Genomic DNA, 17,582 nt, shown 5'->3' with positions numbered 1-17,582 from the left:
TATAACATTATTATAGTATCCCTTATTTTTTTCATCTCCAACAGACACTATATTTCCTACCTTTCATTACTCTCCTTCTCCCCCGAACTCACACGCATACACTGTGAACAGTGTTGTGGGAGCCATTTGCTGGCTGCAAATTTGCCGTGTTCCTCATCCATCCTGCTTACTGTAGCAAAAGAAAATACGGTTTGCAACCTATGTTGGAGATGATTTGCTGGCTGAGATCGAACCCTATTCTACTGTAGCACACAAAAAGGCAAAAAAGTCGTCTCCGTTGGAGATGGCCTAAAGTGGTGAGAGGCTTTGCGATGCACCACAACTTGGAAGGTGGGGATTCCTTGGTCTTTGAATTGGCTGAACCTGACAGATTTAAGGTACTGCATTGTGTTAGGTTTAGTACTCTCTCCAATGCAGAATATAAGGCATTTTAGGATCTCTCTTGGTCCAACTTTTTTAAGTTTTGACCATCAATATATGAAGAATTAAATATATATTAACAATAGATTGATGTCACTAGATCCATCATGAAAAATACCTTTTTTTAGTATGTAGTTATTTTTTTATCTGAAATAGCATATTTTTTATTAAAATTGCTAGTCAAATGTCACTGAAGATCGTGTCAATATCATAAACGACTTATATTTTGGATCATAGGTAGTTCCATATTCCCCACAAATCTGGACCAGATAGATTGTCTTATCATGAATGCTAAAACTTGCAAACCTTTTTAATCCTCTCCCAACTCCACATGTTACATAGAAGTGAAAACAAAACCCAAAGTTTCTGACATGAATACCCTGGAAGAGAACATGTAAGCAAAGGAGCCCCCTAATGTATCAAGCAAGTATGGCAAGTAAAGAATTAGCTTTGCCATGGTCGAGCTTGTTAGATTTGTATTACAAAATTGAGGCCTTCTTGATGCTGATCCCTCGCATGTGTGTCCGTGCACCTGTTGCTGTACTGCATCTATATTCATAAATATGAGGCTCTATGAATATCTTATCAATAATTATGTAATTTTTACTTTTTTGCGCTCAGGGCTAACCATTTGTTCTTAGGGTAAATTTATTCCATGCCATTACAATTTTGCATGTTTTGAAAAATACCGCTACAAAGGTCAAAATCAGGTCGGTGCCATTACAATTTGCCTAATGTTTCACATATGCCATTATGTAAAAATTTGGAAAACATTGCCCTCATCTTCTTCTCAACCTCACCCATCATGTCTATTCCCCATCTATCATGGCTGCCACTAGCCGGGTTCTTACTCCGATGACCCCATGCGCTCCAACCCTCCCCTGGCCGCTTGATCACCTTCTTGGTCATCTCCACGTGACTTCGTCGAGACCTCCATCGGATCTGGGGATACAAGGGGAACAACGAAGGGGAGCACGGTGGATCTAGGGTGTTGTCCTCTTTGCTAGCCGAAAGTGGTGGCGAACTCGCCTTTTGCGTTCAGTCGGTTTGTCAGATTTTCTCATGTTCATCGTTGGGGAGGGAGGATCGCGTGGGGGGGGGGGTCACAGTGGCACCGGTGCCGGGTGGAGCTCGAGGAGGAGGGAGGCCTTCACTGCTGCACAGATCCCACCGGTGGGGAAGAAGAGGGTTGGGGCGGCACAGTGAGATCCACGATGGCACAAGGAGAGCGGGGAGGAGGGGCATGGCAGAGAGGTGTTGGGGAGGGGGCACAGGAGAGGGAGAGAGAGAGAGAGAGAGAGAGAGAGAGAGAGAGAGAGAGAGAGAGAGAGAGAGAGAGAGAGAGGTGTGCAGAGGAGGTCGCCAGAGGCAAGAGATTTTGTGGCGATAGCCATGGAGGAGGTGGAAGGAGTTGGGAGGTGAGGGGTTAGAGAAGGAAGACAGGGGCATGTAAAATACATGTAAAATACATATTCGAGTGGTATGTTTCAAACGAGAGACAAATTGTAATGGCAATGGCTCGATTTTGACCTTTATAGTGGTAGTTTTCAAAACGTGCAAAATTATAATGGCATGGAACAAATTTACCCTTCTTATGTATATCCAGTTGCATTTTTTTGGTGACTTTTGTAGCCTTAGCGTGCAATTATTTATTTGTTGCGGGTTTATATCATAAAAGCCATAGATGATGATGTGATGTAGAAAAGGCTGAGGCTGATGACAAGAATGCTGCTGGGGATGCAAAGGACAACAATCCCTCTAAGGAAGAGCCGACGAGGAAGATTCACCTGTTGCTGAGCAGTTTTTCCCTGAACCTCCAAAAGGTGCCAAAAGAAGAAAACTCCGCTGGCGGTGGTAGTTTGCTTATTAGTTTGCATCAAACCTCAAGTATATGTACTATTTAGTACAAGAATGTTGCCGTATTGGTGATGCGCTCTCCTATCAGGTCATCCATTTTGCTTCTTTTTGTTGACCTGTTCTTTTCTTAAATTATAGGTGTCCAGTAACTACCCATGTATTGCGGCAACAAATACTTTTACCAACATAGGTAGTCCTAGATTGAATGTAAAGAAATAGTTTGACAATCAAGCACTTATGTTCTGAAATCCCTGCTGCTAATCTAGTGTCAATACTGTAATGTCAGTTTACCAATTCTTCCGTGTACGTGAAGTGAGAATCATTTCTTGGAAGACTATGAAACTGAGAATCAGCAAAGAGAACGTTCCTCTGTTGTATTCAGAAAGCTAGAAGGAAATGTTAACAATGTTCCTGTATCACACACCGTTCTCTACTCTACGCCTGGGAGTGGTAAGTCCATAATGCTACAAAACATCGTTGCATATTCGCAAGAACTACAACATGAAAAACACCAAGATCACCGAGGAGTCATCCTTCCAGAAATCATGCCACTGCTTGCGTCAACACTACAGGAGGTCTGCGACCAGATAAAGAGAGTCCCGGATGCTGAAGCTGACAACGATTTGCTCATATCGGTTGAGTCCGTCTCTGAAGTTTCCAGCAGAACAAGGTCGTCTTCAGGCATCATCTTCAAGATGACCTCGAGTTCTCTGACGATTTCCCACATGGAAGGCCTAGCATCAGTCACATCCTGGCAGCACTTTGTTGCTAGGGAGAGGAACCTCCTGACGCATTCTGGAGGGTACAAGCCCATCCAGCTGTCGATGATTTCGAAAATATTGCCTGATTGGCAAGCTGAGTTTACCTGCAGCAAATAGCAAAATATTTCAGTAAACTTGTATCATTGCAGTCCAGCAACTCCATATGTGCTTAGCCAAGTTTGGATTTTTATGCAAAGCAAGCACAAGACTATGCTGTGTGGATTTTCAGCTGATTTCAGACTGTCACTTAAAAGTAGCATACTAGCATCCAACGTACCTCTCTCACTATGTTTTTACCATGCTCAATTGGCTTCATCCCAGTCAACATTTCAAGAAACACAACGCCAAGGCTATAAACATCACTCTTGTCCGTCAATTTATGAGTTAGGAAGTACTCTGGATCAAGATAGCCCTGCCAAAATGGTAATGATATCTAGTACTACTGCATAAGAAGGCATGATAACCGAATACTGCTGATGTGACCAACACTTACCGGGGTGCCCTTAACAACAGTGGACACATGAGCTGGTAACGTCCCTTCAACATCCGGCACTGGAGCAAGCCTTGAGAGACCAAAATCAGCTACCTTGGCGACGAATTTGGAGTCCAACAGAATGTTGCTGGCCTTCACATCGCGGTGAAATATAGGAGGGTCTGCTTCAGTGTGTAGATACAAAATTCCCTTTGCGGCACCCAATGCAATTTGCAACTTCAAAGCAAAACTGCGAGGTCTTTTGGACTTGGCTGTGATTGGCAAATGATGCAAAATAAGAGGAGGTGCTTAATGTAGATTAAGAATGTTCATAACGTGCCCAATCGTTACACAATGCACTTTCGACAGTTCCAAGCATAAATCAATGATGAAAGCACATCAAATAAAAATACTGAGGAAAAAAATTGATTAGGGTGTAGCTGATCTTGATTTCCCGCCGCACCCAAGCTGGACCTAATATATATTTGACAATGGACCTCACCAAGTACTTACCAGAAAGATGATCACGTAAAGTGCCATTTGGCATGAACTCATAAACTAGCATCTGCAAAACACAATTTCAAATGAGTGGTAAAATACCATTATAGATATTCTATATTATAGAATTAAACGCATATGCTTATCGGGATGATGCTGACAGAATATAATTTCTAAATAAATAATTCAAATTAAAAAATCACCTGTTCATCTTCTTCATCACAATAGCCAACCAGTGAAACCAAATTGCGATGATGCAATCTTGATAATAACTCTATTTCTGTGCAGAACTCCCTTGAACCTTGAAGTGAATCCTCATGCGCCCGTTTGATCGCAACAATTGCTCCATCAGCTAGAATACCTTTGTAAACTTTTCCATAACCTCCATGGCCAACTTGGGCCGATAGGTCAAAATTGTTTGTGGCTGTAGCCATTTCTTGAAATGTGAAGCATCTTACGCCATCAATTTTGACCGAAAACCTCGACACTGCAAATGGTAATATGATTATATATATCTTTAGGAGCTATCTCTTGTGCAAACTGTCTGCTAGCAAGGTAAAAATTCACTCACAGAACCGGATAAGCAATGAGATTAAAGCAAAGAAACAATCACGTGCAAGGCTAGAGCATGTATCCAATTTCTTACAAAAGTGCGAAGTGCGAACAGTGGAGCCAATTGAAAAATGCCTAAAAACAGTACATGGTGTCAAAGTTTTTACATGACTGCTTTGAGAGTCTTTTATATCTTGAACTTCTTCGCACTATAAGGGTGGTAGCTACCACAGAAAATGCAATAGTGCCAGCTATTGTGCCTGCCAAGATACTGCCTAATGCAGCCTTGCTTAAACCATTTGAAGCTGCATTAGGAAATTCTGCAAAAATACGATAAATAAAATATTGTGAGCACTAATAAATGGCGGTGATTGGAAAAGAACGGTGGAAATAAATTTAATGAAACACAAAGTCAAGGGAAAAAAATTGCTACTCTACTTATGCCTCTGGAAAAGAAATATCATAACCTAAGTTTCAAACGCAGGTGTCACGAAAAATACACAGAAACACCCCTGAAGTCCTTCTGTCCTTTTTTTTTTTTGTTCTCACAGGAAAACTAAAAGCCTACAGCGACACATATCAACAGAAAGTTTTGAATACTAGAACTAATAACTTCAAAATGAACATACCATCTGCATAGGAACCTAGTGTGAAGTTGAGAAGCTCATATGGACCAAACACATCTGAAAGAGTAATTTCCCAACCAGCAAGGACATGTCTGAGTCGCACAACCTCAGACATATTGAATAAACTTGTATTACTTGGAAATAACTTCATATGCATATTGAGCCTTGGACCAACTTCCCATATGTAGTGCTCAATATTTAGCTGGTAACGAAACAGTTGTAACAAAGAGGTTAAGTTGATCTCAAAAGCATCTTCATAGGGACGAAAGTCTGTGATTCCTGGACTCTTCAGCCGAAGTCCAACTCCAAGCGGCACGGAACAAAAGCAAGGTATAGGGGATGATGGGTTGTACTCGTAATTCTTATCTGTTGGGCAAGAACCACAATTTAAGTTAAAGCCTTGTTCTTGTTTCGATGTTTGCTGGTTTACTGACAGGGGTTGGCAAAGGTTGGTTATCAGAGCTCCGCTAGTGTTCCCACATACAGGGTTTCCATATAGCCTGCCCAAAATGAAAACAGTGGCGATTACTATCCATTACATGAAGTTCAGTAAAAAAAAAAGGTATTGAAGTATTTCTAATGTCCCCGAGAAAAGTGCAATCTTCAGTTCTAGTTCTGATTTTCACACATGCAACATGATACAAGTGTAGGATCAAGGATGTGAAAATATTGTAAAATTCGAGCAATGCAGTCTCAACCGTAACATAGATCAGTAAAAACTGGGTCTCAAAGGAAAAATGAGGTCTGTACCAGCTCTAACTTGACAGATAAGACAGACTATGGATATGTTTATGTAGAAATGCAAATTTGTAATCAGTTGCATATATGCATGAGAACATACATGACAGTAACATTTTGGGGAGGATCCAATGCAGACGGAATTGTCTTGAGAGAATTGTTTTGGAAGTCCCTGTGTTATTAAAAAAAATGTTACATATATATAGTTAGAAGTAGCTGTGGAGAAATACTTTTGCAAAAAAGGCTCGTACAGAACAAGGCTTCTATTTCCAGTATGAATGATGTCATTCCAGATTGTCGAGGGAACAGCACCATCAAGATAATTGTCTTTGAGTGACCTGTAAAATGAAATTCTCACGTGATTCAAGAAGAATAAAACATACAAAATTATATGATGGCTTGAAAACTTTTACGTATGTACTCCAATGCAATTTTTAGAAAGTAAGTCGTACCGATTGTGATTTTGTATTGATTTAGATAAAATAAGCACAAATTTCAAACCAATCATGAGCAGATTAAAAGGCGCACCAGCAGAAATCAATGCAACCTCTTCATTAGATAAGATGTATATAAATTCACACATTTAAATTTCAAATAAACAGAACCATATACAAAGTCATATTCATAGGCAACATAAAGCTGTTCGTAGCAAGATTTTTCAAGCTACACTTACAATATCTGAAGATTAGGAAGCCCTGGGAATTTCAACGGGATAGTTCCATTAAGCATGTTGTGCGACAAATCACTGTCGTATAACTATAAATTAGCTCCATGATTAAAGAACAAAAGAAACATTATCATAGCTACACACATTGTAGTGATATTTGAAGCAAGCGTATTAGTCGGTATAGATCCTGTCAGCTGGTTCCAGCTAAGATCCCTGAAAAATGCATGTGAGAATTAGTTAAGACATATATGCAGTTATTTCCTGAACTGCATGAACTGAAAAGTTGCTTGCCCATATTAAAGGATAAAACTACTCTAAACTTAATCTATAACATAAACTGTCCCGAGAGCCACGTCAAAGTAACAATGAGTAGTCATAATGCTAAAAGAAACTATTTGGAGACTATTACTGTGATGTACTTCAGTAGGTCCAGTGTACTCACAAATAACCAAGTTGACGTACGCCACTCAGATCAGGAATAGCTCCTTGCAAGCTGCAGTTTCTAAGACTCCTGATAAAACAAGAAATATTCTCCTCGGCTTTCATTAATTTTGTATGAGTCAAAGCATTATGGAAACTGGATGTTGACACAACGGATACTTGCATGAATAAAGACTGAAAGTAAATTACAGTGTTTTACTTTTATATAATATGGGGGAAAGGCAGAAAGATAACAAGAATAACAGAAAAGGTCATTCTTACAGTTTTAGTAGTGTGGATATGTTGTTATATGTAGTAGGGATGGAACTTCCGCTTAAGTTATTGTTGTCAGCCTGACTAGAAACCGAAAGATATGAATGTAAGAAACAGGCATACAGTTCTATGATAATTTTCATCTGAGTATCACAGTGGGGTAAAATCCCTTGCAAGAAAATTGAGGTACATACAATATTTCCAAAGCAGGTGCCTCTGCAAATTCTGGAGGAAGAGGTCCAGACAGATTGTTATTGTCAACAAGACTGCAAGGTTTTAGTAACATTATGATAACAATGATTAATTCAATAATTCATACTATAATTTGCATAAGAAGAAAATAGGGAAAGAAGTAGAGTTCCACATACAGGTGAAGAAGTAAAGGCAATCTGGATAATTCGGATGGGATTTTCCCACTTAATGAATTATTGTTCATGTGACTAAAATGAACATGACAAGTAAGGTTAGAACTAAGTTCGAATTGAATGGAAAAGCACCGACAGAATGGAAATAACAATTCTTACAGATGCTTTATGCTTCTTAAGCTGGCAAATGATTTAGGTATTGTGCCGAATATTTGGTTTTGGTCGACCTGTAATCTGTTTAAGTTTTGAAGGTTGCCGATCTCATCTGGTAAAATACCAGAGAGCTGATTGCCATTCAATAGTCTGCAAAAGGCATTAAAAATTAACCAAATGTGAATTGAGATATTGCTGTGAATATTTTTATAGATAACAAATGGTACTGTCGTACTTATATTCTTTTATATACACGGTAAGGTTAAGACAAGCTGATCATTCAATAAAAGGCAAGAAAAATAATAGAAAAAACGTACATAAGTTTGAGTGCAGTGATATTGCCTATCTCCTTTGGGATGCTACCGGTTAAGTTGTTCCACATAAAATTCCTTCAAGAAAAAAAACAGTTAGTTGGTATATGGTACAATAGCTTGTGAGAATCACGAATAAATGTTCCCTAAAAAAGAGCCAAGAATAAACAACTGCTCTAACCATGAAATAAGCAATCAAAATTGTGACTGAAAACCTGCTAGTAAGGCACCTGGATTTATGCACGTATTGAAAAGATAGTGAAGATAGTACAGCTTAATATTTACGAAATGCAGGAGGAACTTAAGAAAAATAGCAAGTTCGAACACGGAACTTACAATGTTTTCATCTGAGATAAAAGACTGATCTCTGGTGCCAAAGTTCCTGAAAGATTCATCTTAAACAACTGTCTGCATGGAGTAAAATATAATGCTATCAGGGACAACTTGAACTTTACAGGAATGATTATTGAGATACTAGATTAAATTCCATATTGTGCCGAGATAAAATGGTAAATAAATACTACAAAATCCATGATATGTCAAATGAAAAAAAAAAAGGAGTAGAAAAGAAGCCTGAGCAATGACTAGGAGTTGTAGACTTAGGCCGACACGAGTAACAGGACTGAGGTTCCATGTTATGTCAACTATAACAATGAAAACTAGAGTTACATGATGAGACAAATTATCAACAGCAAGGGAGATAGACAGTTACCAATAAAAAGGTAGCTCTTACTTCAGTTGGACTTATGCATACATACAGAAACTATGATTTTCTCAATAAGGCAACCTTAGCATTTAACTGTAAAAACTACATTTTGTGAACAAGAGTGTCTATTGTTTTTTCTTCAATAGAGAACTCATTACAGAAATGTGACAATCAATACTGACAGATAGAAGAAATGAAAGTTTAGATATGATGAGTAAATAAGAAAGAAGCACTGATCATACAATTCTGTTACATGAAGATATGCATCATCAATCACTTTGTGACAGAAGACTCCTGTCCAATTTGATCTGCACGGATCTCCCCTATTCCAATTCTTAAGGTTATTCATAGGATCAACTAAGCTTCCCTTGATAGCCCTGAGCCCATTGACTGCATTATGGGAAGAAATCATTCATTTGAAGCAAGGTTTAAAAAATTCCGACAAAAGAACTTAATGTAACATTGTGAGAAAATACGTACTAAACATCTCATGTTTTCTGAGGTCAAAATCTACTAGCTGGCATAAGAGATACAATTGCTTGTAACGAGCTCTACGAGATAACTCTTTTGCTTCATTACGGCATGGTATGGGATCACAAATTATTACCCTCGTTGTAAATTTTGAGATAAGAACCATATGAATACCACTCTCCCGTAGATAGATCTACTAATCAATACTATATATTAAAGCTCCAAGAATTGAAGCGATTCTAGGAGCTCAAGCACTGTAGCTACTGTTTATGTGGGCCCTACGTATGTATACATGTATATATGTGGATACGGATACGTATATATGTGTGTGTATGTGTACATATACATGTATGTATATATATACGTGTCTGTATATTTACATGTATAATATAATTTTTGGAAAAATTCTAGAAAAATAACGAAAGGTATAATAGTTATATTGATAAATCGGTTGAAATAATCTAAAATGCACAGAAAAATATCTAAAACTCAAAAAAAATATGAAACAAATTTTGTTAGGTTCATATTACTGTCGTCTACATATTAAATTATGTGCATGCATAAAAATAATACTGTTTTTTCCATAATTAAATGAATGTGTTAAATATTAATAAATTCATAAATAAATATTGAGATGCCTAAAATTGGTGAACCTAATTTGTTTAGTCTTCTTTTGTCATGTTCTGTGGAAAAAAAAACGGGCGCGACGTAAGCGTGCCAATCCACCTAGTTGGCAAGGTATTGTCCACATTATCTAAAAATCTTGTGTACCGTGAATACTAGCATGGCTCATAATTGCTGTGAATATGGCCTACTTCAATTGTATGAAGATTGTGACCTGCTCAGATACATTCACAATTATAACCAGCCACACCACAACCAAATTAAGCTTATTGTTCAATGTCTTCTGATAGTACAACAAACAAGGTGACTAAGCTGCCCACGTCTATAGAAGCCTGAGTGACTAATGATCAGTGACTAAACTTGCACATGTAACGAGCATTAATAAGGAAGAGATATTTCAGGGCTAAGAATAAAGACCCAAAGTCCCAAACATCAAAAGCTCACATTATGAATATTCTAGCACAACATTATCTTAAAAAATTAATATTCTAGCTCCAAAACCATCATCAGTATGAGTCCAAGACATATAAGATAATATGGAACAAGATACTTTTCAGTTGGTGCTTGGTACAGAAATTCCCAGTGGAGTATTGGTCATTGCCTCGTGGCTGTGCTAGGCAGATCTAACTCAGAACTGCCTAGCTCAAAATCCTAAGAAATGAGTGGCAAATAGAATGGCAAATTAATATGTGACAGACAGAAATTACCTTCCGAAGGGTCAGAACTTTGCCCCAATGTAACATCCAAGCAGGGGAGTAGCACAACCAGAATTACTGCCAAACTTGGCCATCCCTCCGAGATAATTAGCAGCAACTTGGCCATCCCCAACAGCACAATTGCCAAAACTTCAGGTCCTATTCAAGAAAAGAGAACACTGCTTAAATCCATGTAAAATTCTAATGATTAGTACTACCATCATTCTTCATTATGCCGATGGTACGATCAGGGGAAAGAATATTTATCCTTGCATGATTTTTTAATGGAAAGGGAATAATGACCAGATAGAGTATGATATATAGTAGTCATATGCAGTTGTACAACTACCGCATTTCTAACAACCTGTCTGGCTCAACTGTCCTCTACTCAAAATAAATAAAAGGGGAGCAAGTATGGTTCAGAGAGATTAAACCAATTAACCCTTTGTTTGAACTAAAGACTTGCAACTGATACTCAGTTTCTGTAATACCCGATTAAATAAAAAATAATAAAAATAGAAAGGATAAGGCAGGTGGGGATCGGTCACCGCCCCGACCCCACCCATTCATGCCCGACTCCACCACTCTCTCTCTCTCTCTCTCTCTCTCTCTCTCTCTCTCTCTCTCTCTCTCTCTCTCTCAGCCCTAGTCACCGCATGGTGGCCGGCCGCGGCAGCTCTACGCCACCCGCGCGTTGCCGCCGTCGCCGGCCGGCCAAGGCTGGGGACCTGAAGGCAAGACAAAGAAGAAAGAAGAAGAAAAGAAAAAGGGAAAAGAAGAAAGAAAGGGGGGAGAAGAGGGAAAAAAAGAGAAGAAGAAGTAAAAAGTAGGGGATTTCACAAGGAATCACTAAATCCATTGTCGATTCAACTTCCTCATCATGAAGGTAACCTCTATTTAGTCCTTAGATGCCTATAGATGAGTAGGGACGATCGATTTCGTCGTCAGAGTGGTGTTTGGTCCATCCGTTAGCTTGTAGCGACGTAAATTGAAATCTAGATGTAACTGGTGTCAATTTCGACCATAAGATTAAAGTGAAAGTCGTAGGTCTCATCAATATCATTCTGGTAGCGCGGGTCTTGTTCATGTTGGATGAGCAGATTAGGAATAATTGATAAACATTTTTGTTGACCGATGTGCTCTAGTTTAACCTTTTCTTTCTATTATTTGGTCTTCGACCTAGCTAGATGAGATTCTCGCCTAGTATCATGCAAGTAAAGTGGTAGATGCTTTCCTGTAAATTTTGGGTGTTGTGTATGTGGGGGTTATCAGACGTAAGAAGTGTGAATTTGTTTTGTGTGTTGTTACGGTGTTTTGGTACTAATTATAATATTGTTCAGGTGGTGTCGCTTCAGGAGGCAGCTAGTGCATGCCTTCGTCGCTGGTGAAGGCAAGTGAATGTAGCGGATGTGCTACGCTTTAACGTACTATTTTGTTGCCTCCACTCTTTTAATTGCAACACATGATTATTCTAACAAACTAAATACGAGCATTTTCTCTTATTGTTTCCTTATTCAGAAGTTTACTCGATTCTTGACTTATGAGGTGCAAAATGTTCAGTATCATCATATACAATTCTTGAAGTATATGCATATCCTGAATGTTATATTTTTCAATTATGCATTAAGCATGTCATACATATACATCTCATGCATTAGAAATTATGTTGCACAGCGTATGCGATCGTACCGGTACGACATCGTATGTTGCCCGTGGAGGGGTGTGGCACCCATCCTTACGTTGACAGCGGAGGGGTAAGGGTGAGGAAGAGTATGGTATGTGCATACATATGCATCTATATGGATGTCTTTACTTTAATTGCATCAATGTTGTCTCTTCATATTGCAAAAACATCTTTAATATCGTTTTGGATGATATTGTTATGGTAAATCATAGCTAATGGACGATAGCATGTGGTTGATGTTGTATTGTTATGATTGTTAATTTGTTTAGTTTTTATCATTGTTAAAGATGGATATCTAATCAATTGTAGCTAAATAGCTTGTTAAAGCAATTCACTTGCTGAGATTTTTGAATCACAGTCTTGCTATCTTTGCAGGTGCACTTTGAGGTGATTGCCAACATGCGGGATGGGTAGCAGCATGACATTTGCACGATCACATCCATCTTTTGTGTATTTGTTGTAATGTCAGTTTGGTGACATATGGTCATTTTTGTTGTATGAATGACCCATCATGGTATTTGTGTATGTTTGAGGTATATTTCTCTTTTGCTAGGATGTTTTATTCTGTTAGCGTGATATTACTAAATATCTATCTCTGTGGTGTTGGTCAGTTAAACTTTAAAATATAGGGAAGGTGTTGTCAAAATTTTATTGTTAGACAACCTTGTAGATAGGTTAGTAGCGCCCTGGGCTTGTGGTGGTCTATGGAGTGTTATTGTTGGCATCAGAGTAGGTTTTAGATCTTAGGCGTCGCTAAAATTTTGCTAACAATAAAAATTGACACACTTGCACTGTTAGGATGGGTTTGGGCTTGTATTTCCATTGCATGTCTCTGTTTATTTAAGCCTAGTTGTATTTGGTTGCTTAAGTGATATTGTTGTATGCTGAGTTGTTGGTTGTGGTTTGTAGATGCCGCCTAAGGTTCGACGTCGTCAGTCTTGCCGTGGAGCGTGGGGAGGACGTGGTCGTGTTATGGCACTAGAACGTGGTGACGTGCAGTTGGCGGTCGAGTAGCCCCAGCTAGAGGTCGAAAGTCAGATAGACCTAGTTGCTGCCATGAGATAAATACAAGAGGAGTTGAGAACGTTGAGGTAGGGCCAAGGGCAGGCTCCTCGTGCTGGTCACGCCGTTGTGGTGCCTAGGACCATGACAGCTAGGCCTATTAGTGGCGTGACGTTGTGAGAGTGGGTCGTGCTGAGGCTCAATGGCTTCGACGGTTCCAATAGTCTGATATTGGCAGCGGATTGGTTGGCCTATGTGACGATGCAACTTGAGGCTTTTGAAGTGGCGTTACAGGAGCGTGTTCGCTTTGTGACATAGTTGTTGATGGGAGAAGCTCAGATCTGGTGGAGCGGTGTGGAGACCGTTGAAGTCTGTTGTGTTGGGTAGTCCTTCTTGGGAGGAGTTTATCTGAAAGTTCGAGAGGCGATTTTACCCTTCCACTTTTTTCGATAAGATGCAGATTGAGCTAGGGCAGTACACTCAGGACAGGAAGACAATGGCAAAGTACAAGGTTGTGTAGCTAACATAGTCCTTTTAGGGCATATATATGATTTTGGTGATTAATGATAACATAGTCAATTAGACTAACATATTTGTCAAGTATATATCTTAGTAGGTCTCATAGATGCAATACATGAAGAAGCCATCGTAGACAGGATAAAGATTGATTGAATTAGAGAAGTCACAGGAAAAATACACACGTTGGATGGTCCAACGATAGAGGTGTTGTACACGCCGGAGCTTTTCAGCTCATGACACCTGTACACACTAAAAGGTTCGGTGCATGAAGATGGTGCATGCCGGAGCATTTCCAGAGGAATGAGTTGAAATGATACACACTGGATGGTCTGACGCTCGGTGTTGTGTATCTCAGAGTATCTCTCTAGAGGATTGTTGAAGACTGTGCCAGATGGTCTGATGCTTGGAGTTGTACACTTCGGAAGATCGCGACAGAGTGCTTTTCCAGAGAAGGTCTCAACGGCTAGTTTTTGCTGTTGTACACGTCGGATGGTCCGGTGATAGAGCTGGTGAACATGCTAGAACATTCGGTATTCACAAATGAGTTGAGTGGGGATCCAACGGTTAATTCGTGGATGATGTACACGTCAAATAGTCCGATGAGTACAATCTGTTTACATCATATCATCCGGCGTATACAGAAAAATTGAGCCGTTGGAGCTTAATTTGAGTGTGCTGGAGGCTATAAATACCCTCACATTCGAACATTTGAGTGTGTTGAAGTCCAGAGGAGCTCATAGACACTTGAGAATGCATTCAAGTCACCAAAGTGCTAAAAGTGATTATACAAGGCAATTAAGCACAAGATTAGGAAGTGATTAGTGATAACAAGGTTAGAGAGAGTTGTTGCTATCTTGAAAGGGGATGAAGACGTGATCCTATATTATACCAAGTGGTATGCTAGCATCTTGAAGTCTTGGTGACTTGCCATCACCGTGAGCCTTGGTTGTTCATTGTTGACCATCCGATTGGGTGTGGAGCGGCAGCAAGACTCTTGTACAGGAACGCGAAGAAACTTGCCTTGGTGGCTCGAGCTTCAAAGTGAAGACAGCGGTAAGTGGCCAGAAGAGAGGTTTGTGGTGAGACCTTGCATTGGTGGCTCAACCTACTTGATACCTAGATGGCTCGAGGGCCATGACCAGGCTGCTCCAACGTGGACTAGGGGTGGTGTTTATGTCGTCGATATCACATGATAAATATCTCTTGTGCCGAATTTGCTCTCTCTACATTATTTATGTGTTTGCATTTACATACTTGCAATCTATTATTGCGTGTTTACCTTTCTATAGTAGTTTGCTAGGATTGACTATAGGTTACAAACCTTTTTGAATGGTAGAGTAGACACACTAGATAAACCTAGAGCACATTTAGATAGAAATTGAGATAGGTTTACCTTGTGAAGTTTTTTGGAGCCGATTAGTTTTAAGTCTAATTCACCCCCCCCCCCCCTAGAACGTCACAAATCCCTTCAGGTTGGCTTCAACCAAATCAAAAGGTTTATGCCACACGTGGCACACGATGAGGTAGAGAAGGCAAGGCGTATCTGGCAAGGGCTTTGCACTGCTATTCGCCACACGTTGGACACCTTCCCCATCATCGACTTCCGTTTGATGGTGGAGCAGGCTCTTGGTGTAGAGTTATAGTTGAACTACACCAGCGATCTCCACAAGGCTTTATGTGAAGACCAGTCCAGAGGCCCTATGGAGAGGGGTCCATTCTGGTGGCCCTATGCAGAAGAAGGGAAAGATCTACCATCACCAACCCTACCATGGCAGTTCTAAGCCATCGCGTGCTCCAGGTGGGAGTGCGCCCTAGAGTTGTGCTATTGTTGAGCCCGGCATGGACATGGTCTGCTTCTGTTGTGGTGATCTGCATCGCCACAGCTAATGTACCTAGAGCAGTAAGTGCTCTATGTGTGGTCAGGAGGGCCACAAGGATGTGTGTAGGAAGAACCACAACTTAAAGCTACGCTAGGAGCCTTGTTTTTGTTGTATGAATGACCCATAGTGGTATTTGTGTATGTTTGAGGCATGCTCTTCTTTTGCTTTTTGCTCGGATGTCTTATTCTATTACTGTGATATTACTAAATATATATTTATGTGGTGTTGGTCGGTTAAACTTAACATGAGAGGTGAAAATTTCATCATTCGGTAGGCTTATAAGTAGGTTAGTAGTGCCCTGGAATTAGGGTGGACATGGGGTGTTACAGTTGCAATGGCCATTAATTCAACTACACTGATGATAACACTTTCCTAATTTGCAATCACGACATGCCAACTGAAGTACCAGATGCAGGAGACACATACAACGTTCATGGCCGAGGCACTGACGAAGCCACAAACATTTCCTCTCAGAACAGAACCATGTCTGTCCTAAAGGGAACTTGGAAAAAACACAATCTTTTGACAAATTTCGAACGAACAAACAGAAATGTCGAGACTTCACATCAAACCAGACATATACGATACTATACTCAGGGAAAGAGCCAAAGAGAAACTGAGAAACAGCACCAGAAAACCCAATGGTTTCTTGAGACTATGAGGCGGAGAAGAATCTAATAACAGAGGCAAGAACAAGAATCGCAAAGCATACATACACGGCGCCAGCGGACGGTATCCGAAGGGAGGAATTTTGGGAAGAAAGGCACACACCTCAAGCACAAAAGCTCTCCCTTTCAAGAAACCCAGAAGATGGCGGCGAGGAAGACGGTTCAGGGTGAGGCGGAGAAGGGGCACGAATGAGAACGCGGCATTGCTGTGTAGCTACTAGTTAGATGCCTGTAGTCCCAATTAAAAAGAGCAAACAAAATCAATCAGAGTGAGCCTCTTCAGCAACAACAGATGGAACACATTCCTGTCAACATCACCACGGAAAACTCCTGCATCGTCTGACGACGACGGCGATCCACTTGCAGGAATGGAACTTTGCTGGACAGAGATAGGCAGAGATGCCGCGGGGCATCGAAAGTCAAGAGCACGACTTAGTGCAACATGCCACGAGAACCAAATAGCCATTAGTAAAGTTGACGGCTCGGTCAAGCGATTCTCAAGGGATTATTTCACCTTCTGCTTCTTTTTTTCAGTCATGTTGCTGGCCGCAGCATGGCTGGGATCGATTAGATTATACGTTCACAATTCACAAACTGACGGTGCTGCTGTTGCATTTGTCGAAATGGCCGACTGATTTGGCCTAGTGGCCCTGGCATGGTAGTGTTCTTTCAGACGAGTACTTCTCTTTACAAATTGCTTGTCTAAGAGAGACATCACTATCGAAAAAGAAAGGCAGACGCAACAGTTTTTTTCACCTTGCGCGCAACATGCGTGACCAAGTTTGAAACGATGACGAGCGATGCAGGAAAGCTGGAGACTATTCAAAGGTTTTGGTGAACTTGTCCTTGAGGTTCAAGAAATCTTAGCAATCCTGTGGTGTATTCTCAGTCACATATGCAAATCGATGGCCGCATATCAATCTGCGGTCGGTAGTAGTAGTAGTACAACCTTTTCTAGATGGTCTAAGTCTAATTTACCCTCTTCCACATACGTCACATCACAGTCTTGGATTGAGTAGGATAGATTCAGCACCAGCAAGAGAACAGAGTTGACGACTTGTGCATGAAAAACACAAGGCCCTCACTCCATCCAGAAGAGATCGTTGGGGCGGAGACAGGGGGTGTGCAGGCCCCTACGAATCTGAAGACACCCGGTCTAATAAATATTTCAGCCCAATAAACTTGATAGGCAGGTAGTAAATCGGTCTCACACGGGTGGA

The 17,582-nt window shown here is 40.4% G+C and overlaps 1 protein-coding gene across 3 annotated transcripts; it reads right to left on the bottom strand.

Annotated features, from left to right (window-relative positions):
• Positions 1 to 2,620: 2,620 nt before the first annotated feature.
• Positions 2,621 to 16,628, bottom strand: LOC133929088 (probable LRR receptor-like serine/threonine-protein kinase At1g06840). 3 transcript variants are annotated; one of them, XM_062375686.1, is made up of 21 exons: positions 16,466 to 16,628; positions 10,622 to 10,768; positions 9,062 to 9,209; positions 8,450 to 8,521; positions 8,120 to 8,191; positions 7,809 to 7,952; positions 7,653 to 7,724; positions 7,479 to 7,550; positions 7,294 to 7,368; positions 7,034 to 7,102; positions 6,736 to 6,804; positions 6,598 to 6,669; positions 6,176 to 6,262; positions 6,028 to 6,096; positions 5,190 to 5,686; positions 4,728 to 4,880; positions 4,212 to 4,495; positions 4,024 to 4,075; positions 3,532 to 3,782; positions 3,316 to 3,450; positions 2,621 to 3,142 (listed from the first exon to the last, which is right to left on the bottom strand). In XM_062375686.1, exons 2-21 carry the CDS (start codon positions 10,734 to 10,736, stop codon positions 2,795 to 2,797), a joined length of 2,856 nt encoding a protein of 951 aa, XP_062231670.1. In that variant the 5' UTR covers positions 10,737 to 10,768; positions 16,466 to 16,628; the 3' UTR covers positions 2,621 to 2,794. The 3 variants fall into 3 exon arrangements, with proteins under 3 accessions (XP_062231670.1, XP_062231671.1, XP_062231672.1); XM_062375687.1 differs by having other exon boundaries at positions 16,411 to 16,627; XM_062375688.1 differs by lacking the exon at positions 7,653 to 7,724.
• Positions 16,629 to 17,582: the final 954 nt, after the last annotated feature.

This window comes from Phragmites australis, chromosome 9, assembly GCF_958298935.1.
Source record: "Phragmites australis chromosome 9, lpPhrAust1.1, whole genome shotgun sequence".
NCBI lineage: Eukaryota > Viridiplantae > Streptophyta > Magnoliopsida > Poales > Poaceae > Phragmites > Phragmites australis.
The sequence above is the reverse complement of the archived record's forward strand: the minus strand, read 5'-3'. Positions and strand labels throughout refer to the sequence as shown.

Coding starts and splice junctions, on each gene's coding strand:
- LOC133929088 (XM_062375686.1), bottom strand. CDS start 10,736: ATGGCCAAGTTGCTGCTAATTATCTCGGAGGGATGGCCAAGTTTGGCA. Junction 4,496..4,727: donor AAGACTCTCAAAGCAGTCAT/GTAAAAACTTTG, acceptor TACCATTTGCAG/TGTCGAGGTTTTCGGTCAAA. Junction 3,143..3,315: donor GTAAAAACATAGTGAGAGAG/GTACGTTGGATG, acceptor TATTTGCTGCAG/GTAAACTCAGCTTGCCAATC.